The sequence below is a fragment of the Etheostoma cragini genome, chromosome 14 (genome assembly GCF_013103735.1).
Source record: "Etheostoma cragini isolate CJK2018 chromosome 14, CSU_Ecrag_1.0, whole genome shotgun sequence".
Classification (NCBI taxonomy): Eukaryota; Metazoa; Chordata; class Actinopteri; order Perciformes; family Percidae; genus Etheostoma; species Etheostoma cragini.
The window spans coordinates 14,510,239-14,516,931 of NC_048420.1; the positions used below are offsets into that span (position 1 = coordinate 14,510,239).

Sequence of the window (6,693 nt, forward strand, 5' to 3'; positions counted from 1 at the left end):
CCAGAGTGACGCCTTTGATTGGTGAAACTCTTGCTGTTGAGGGTGTAAGCCAGCCTCCACTAAGCATAGCACCTATGGCACCATTTGTATGCTACCTAGCACTCATTCATTGACTCATTGACTTCCATTCATTTTGACAGCAGCAGTAGAGAAACCATAGACCGTTAAGAGAAACCCACATGACAGTTACAGGGGTTTCTCGGTTCTAAACAAATAAACAAGTCCGAAATTACTCATTACGTCCATATTATAGTGTAGTGGTCACGGTGAGGCCTTTCCATGGAAAAAGAACATAAAACAGTTATTTTTAGCAAGACCTAGCTATGACTTTAAACTAACCTTGCTGGTTGCTGCTTTTAGACTCCCGTTTTTATGTGTCCATCTGTCTTTTATACTGATGATTTTACCCAGTAGCATTTTGAGATATGTTTTAAATGTAAAGTGCGTTGTGAATAAAATGTATTATTATTATGTACTGAGTTACCATAGACAGATAGACTATATGTTATTAATGGACAGCTCATGTGTGACGTCACCCATTGATTTGTAGAGATCTGATATGAGTATATATATTAAAAAAAAAAATATATATATATATATATATATGACTCGATGTTGATGAGTCGATGATATGAGTGTGATATTGTGATTATTAATATTATATATGATTATTATAATATATATTAATATTAACAGTCTGTTTCGGACGGCCGTTGCGTCAGATTTTTGAACACAACACTGTACCCCGGAAGTACATCTAATGCTCCGGATGTATTGGTTAGCGACAAGTAGGCAGTGGCTAATTTTAGAGGTTAGCTGTGTACTTAGCTTGTATTATATGGCGCTAATAAGGAATATCATTTTTGCATATTAACGTGAATGTAACGCGTATTCATAACTTAAATAAATATGTGTTCAAACAGATGATTGAGTACGCACAGTGAGCGGTAAAAAAAGTCACTCAAAACACCTAACGTTATATCGGCTCAAGCTAGCATAACAATAGCACAACGCTAGCTAACGAAGACCTTTTCGTTTGTTAGCATTGTTTAGAGATTAGCTACAGCCATGACTCTGGCAGTTGACCGGGAACCCAGAAAGACTGCTGGTAACCGCTTGTCAAAGTTACTGGATGCTGAAGAAGAAGATGAATTCTACAAGACCACGTATGGAGGCTTCAACGATGTGAGTAACCAAAGTGAACTAGCTAGCTAATACGTTAGCATTGGCTCCCAGCTAGCTCTAGTTGTTCTATTGGTTGAAGATGCAATATGTTCATAAATATAATAAAACAAGTAAATAACAAACCTAAGAGATATATAAAAGACATGCAATTAGAGCTGTGCAATATATCAATATTATAGCAAGAGATATCGTAATATGAAACTAGATATCGTCTTAGATTTTAGGAATCGTAAAATGGCATAGGTGTTGTCTTTTCCTGGTTTTGAAGGCTGCATTGCAGTAAAGTTATGTCATTTTCTGAACTTACCACACTGTAACTGTTATTTTATTTGCCTATAGCCACTTATCATTATATCCACATTGCTGATGATTATTTTTCAAAACTCGTATTGTGTAAATATATAATAGTATCGATTAGGGCTTTCAAACGATTTTGGAAAATAATGTAACTGCGGTTTTTTTTTCACCAGTATTGCGATTTAATAATGCAATTATTTTATAATATGTCAACTTTTACTTAATACTATTTCAAAAGCACTTCAATGTTGTTCTCAAAAGATATAAAATTGAATAAGACCCGCCAATATTAATGAAAGTAGAGATTTTTACTTGCCAAAGAGCACTGTGTGGAATCAATCATGTTATTTTGGGTAATTACAATTGAGTAGTTATAGGAAGTCTGTGTGTGTGTGTGTGTGTGTGTGTGTGTGTGTGTGTGTGTGTGTATATATATATATTGTTAAAAAGAACATTGATATAGTAAAATGGGTAAATTTGACCCGAGGACAATGGGTTAAACAAACTGTTCTTTCCTGGAGGCCAGGCCTGTATGTGAGGATGAAGTTAAGTGATGCTTAAATTTATATGAATGTAGTATATATTGTGTATATATTGTAGACTGGTGTGAACATTTACAGGAAATTGCTAAAACAAACTAAAGTGCAGATTGAAGAAATATAAAAACAGATATGTGGCTTCACCACACTTAATAATATTTAGATTATTTCATTGTTATTTACTGTAATAAACATATGTACAAATGTGAATTGCACTTTTTCTGTGTGTATTATTTATTTATTTAGCAGTCTTATGACCTGGGAAAAAAGATGTTCCTCAGACTGAATACTCCTTTTAATTAATAAAACAGTTTATTGTCATTATAATCCAAAAGGGACACGTGGCTCTGATTTACGGTGAACTTTAAAAGACACATCACAAGTTATCAGTGGCCCCAAAATAGACTACACACATTTTTCATAATTTGTAACATTACTAAAGGACTTTCTTGATAAAGTAATTGTTTACTTAAAAGAAGCAGACCAATCCTTCCAGGCTGTGAAATCATTTAATTTAAAAACGTTTTTAGTTTTTCTTTATTACGTGTTTCACGGTGCATCATTGTATTTTTTTGTATGATTGTGTCTTATCATAGGTTTATACAGGCTTATTCTACTGCCAGGAGTAGATTGACAACATGCCATTCAGCGGTGTAATCTAATTTTGTAACTATACAATTATTAGTGTCACAACTTGTGTTACGCCAATACGATAGGGATTCCCTCTCATTACAATCACAGTATTTCCCTGACTGCAGTGCTCTTCACGGTGAGTAAAAATATATATTTTACTGCCTGTTGAAAAGTTGCAGCAACTGCTTCAGCTATGCATTGGTACGGTATATGAAAAATTCATAACATGTGAGAAATTTAAGCTGGTATACCTGCAGCACTACATCTCAGTCTCTGCAGTGTTAGAAGTGATGCCCATTTGTTTGTGCTCATGCATAATCTCTGCAGTTAATGCCACTGCCCATATTTAAGAAGATCATGGACTATACATAGCACATGCTTTTCAAATATGGCTTTGTTAGTATGTAGGCTTTGGAAAGTGGGACAAATACCAATTAGCCTGTGTTTCATGGTCTCCTGTTAGCAGGGCTTGTCAAATGTGCCTGAAGGCATAGTAAGAGGAGAAAAATACCTACAAGCTCAAAGATGCAATTGATATTAACCACCAACATGGAAATGACACACTAAAGGATGAGTTTTATAAATGTGCCTGTAATTAAGGCCTGCAGCAGCACTGGCCTTAAAAACCACAATGCCAATGTGACTCATTCGAAACTGTGACCACAACTGCAAAATTTCCTGGCCCAGTTTATCTTGACAGCTTTCAAATTTGTGAAGGCTGGATAAGAGTTCCAGCCTCTTCTCCGTCACATTCAAAGAGAGACAAAAGCTTTAGAAGCTTAAGGCTATATTGTGTGTCAGAACATTGCACGCTATTATTCGATATTGTAGCAAATTAATTTAAGGCTTACGTTTTAAGATGCTGAGTTTTATCCTCAATTTACAGTCTAAGTCATTTTCTTCAAGCAGCTGCTGGTTCAAGTGTCAACGTGTGTAAGGGGATTGGCAGCGGCTGCTCTGGCAGTTCTGACTGTCTCAGCAGATGTTGGTCTTTTTCATTGCAGTTTTTTTTGTATGTTGTCATGAATTTCATGTCCCAATTATATAACTTTGCAGGTTTTGTCTTATCTGCGCACTTCACGCTGCGCTTTAAAAAACACAGATTTCCAGGACTCTTTTAAAACTTATTGCTGAATAAAATTTAGCTTTAAATGACACACATTTGTGTTAGTGAATTTTGATGAAGTTAAATTAGAATTCATGTTTTGTACATAAGGTGTTGGTATTATTTTGTCTACCCATAGAAAGTATACTCTGAACCTGATTGCTGTATCATCTTGACATTTTCTGGGTGTCAACACAAGAACTGCCTCTCTGTGTGTTTGTGTTGTGGATCTGGGAGTGCGTCAGTAGCCTGAGTATTAAAAATAAACCCACCCGTTCTACAGGAGACATTCTTACTAAATGTCATAGCTTAATGACACTTTGATTAACACAGAATTTAACTCAGATACACTATGCTACCCTTGGCCTATTTTGCTTTAAAATGGTGACACATCACCTGTATTAACTTCACCAAATAGTTTTAATACAACATATAGTAAACCTCAGAGAAATTTTGGTTTACCAATCTGACTATAGGGTATATTCTGAAGCTTGTTGCATCAACAGGCCATCTGTTTTGTGTTCATAGATGTTTGGAAATCATGCCCTTTTGTTTCCTTCCAGGAATCAGGAGATGACGAGTATCATGGAGAACATTCAGACACAGAGGATGAGGTGGACAGCGACTTTGACATCGATGAGGGTGATGAGCCAGACAGCGACCAGGAGGAAGATGCTCCTCGGAGGAAAAGTCGGGTTGTCACTAAAGCGTATAAGGTAGCGGCAATAATTTCAAGAGTGATCTGACTTTGAATTAAGTTTCTGTAATAATAAGTGAATTAAATGGTCATTCTACATTCATATGTGAGAGACCTTTTTAAATGAAAATGCAGCATAACATAACTTATTTTTGTGTGATTTTATTTAGGGTGATTTAATTCGGAATTAAATATATTTTGCAGTGAATAGGCTTTTTAATCTTTGTTTAATCCAAGGAACCGATAAAGGTGGCAAAGCCCAAACCCAAAAGGCCGTCAGAGGAGCAGAAGAAGACTGAGAAAGTTAAAGTGGAGCTCAAAAGGAGGATTCCACAAGAATTCCAAGATTTTGCAGAAAGTAAGTTTGGTACAAACCACCCACCAATGTCTACACATGGTTTTCAGATGACCCATAAATACTTAACTTAAATAGTTAAGAAACACATAACACATAAACCATCACTTCAAATGCACATGACGATTACATCACACTGCATTGGAGGGTCATTGTACTTGCCAAAAAGCACTGTGTGGAATCAATCATGTTATTTTGGGTAATTACAATTGAGTAGTTAAAGGAAATCTATGTATGTGTATATATATTGTTAAAAATAACATTGATATAGGAAAAGAAGATTTTGAAGATATAAGTATTTTTAATGGGATTTTTCCTCCTTTTTGAGCTGTATGTTGTATGCTTAATCATTCTTTAGCCCGGAAGTCTGTGCGACAGTCTACCAGTGAACATACCCGAAAGACCAATTTACGTTTGCAAGAGCGTCAAGATGCCCCTCGGAGAAGGAGAGGTGCTCATCGGGACCGACCCCTTACCCAGGAAGAACTGCTGGCTGAGGCCAAAGTAACAGCAGAGATCAACATTCGATCTTTAGGTAAGAACACGTTGGTCAAGTTATTCAAATGTAAAAAGAGATTTGGTTCCAAAATGTTCTGTCTGCAGTTGAAAGCTTTTGCTTAAGCTTTAGTATATTCAGTCCATAACGATCACAAGCGGTCTACCCCTGCTGCCGATCACCGGGTTGCTTTTAACAAGTCTATGTCTAATGAGTGATTCATTTGACTAGTGATTGTTTTCATTAAATCACTACTGACTACGCATTTACCAATATATTGTCTCAAGATGTCTTAATTTGTTTCACCAAATGCCACTGAAATAAATAAAGACAACCTTATTTATTTAACTTTCTGTGTGTAGAGAACTATGAACGTCTGGAGGCGGATAAAAAGAAACAGGTCCACAAGAAGCGGCGTTTTGAAGGACCAACCATTCGTTACCACTCAGTCCTGATGCCACTTGTCTCTCACTCAGTCCTGAAAGAAGAAAACGTGGATGTTGAAGGGTACGTTACGTATGATCTACTGCTAGACCATTGTTTCCATTTTTAACTTTCGTGATGTATTCTACTTCAACTACAATGAACTTTAGTATGTATTTAAGTAGGCAAATCTTACATATACCAAAAGCGTGTAGTCTGTGTAATAATAATAATTTCCCCATTTTTCCCAAGGTTGGATCAGGACGTCCCTCAAACTGCACCACAAAATCCCACAACGCCGTCCCAGCAGCCTGCCGGAGGCCTGTGCTCCCGTACTTACATAACATTCAGTGAGGACGAGGCTTTCGAGGTGGCTTTTCCACACAGCGCCCAGTCGAGTCCTCAGCTGCCCGTCCAGGAGATTTGTCCTGTCACCCACAAGGCCGCACTTTACCGAGACCCGGTCACTGACATACCTTACGCTAACACACGAGCCTTCCGCATCATTCGAGAAGCGTACCGTAAATACGTGGCTGCTCACGGATTTCCAAATACTTCAGGAGGGGTGACGGGACTTGACTCCTCAGCAACAAAGGGTTCCCGCCAGAAAATGGTCGTCAAGCAGAGTGCTATGGCAACATAGATTAGTTTGAATATTTTTTTAGAAAATACGTTTTTCATTTTCAGCGGTTTAGTTTTGGCAGAGTGACTTGATTGATTGACATGAGAACAAACCACCGCCAGTCTCTTTCCTCCACCATGGGACTCTATCCTTCGCACCAGAGGTTTGTTTGTTGCAGACTAAGAACTTAGTAAGTAAAACCACAAACATTATCATAACCAAATCAGTTGTGCATTACCTTAAACCACAACACAAGTCTATCTTGTGATGTCTCTGTATACAGAAATTCATTTTGAACATTATGAAAAACCAGTGATTGGCTTTGGAAGCAAAGTCTCCAT

The 6,693-nt window shown here is 37.2% G+C and overlaps 1 protein-coding gene across 1 annotated transcript; it reads left to right on the forward strand.

Moving 5' to 3' along the window:
• Positions 1–776: 776 nt before the first annotated feature.
• Positions 777–6,381, forward strand: vps72a (vacuolar protein sorting 72 homolog a). The gene is made up of 6 exons (XM_034892672.1): positions 777–1,185; positions 4,323–4,475; positions 4,694–4,814; positions 5,170–5,346; positions 5,670–5,814; positions 5,983–6,381. The coding sequence occupies exons 1-6, from the start codon at positions 1,069–1,071 to the stop codon at positions 6,371–6,373; spliced, it is 1,104 nt and encodes a 367-aa protein (XP_034748563.1). The 5' UTR covers positions 777–1,068; the 3' UTR covers positions 6,374–6,381.
• The last annotated feature ends 312 nt before the right edge of the window (positions 6,382–6,693 follow it).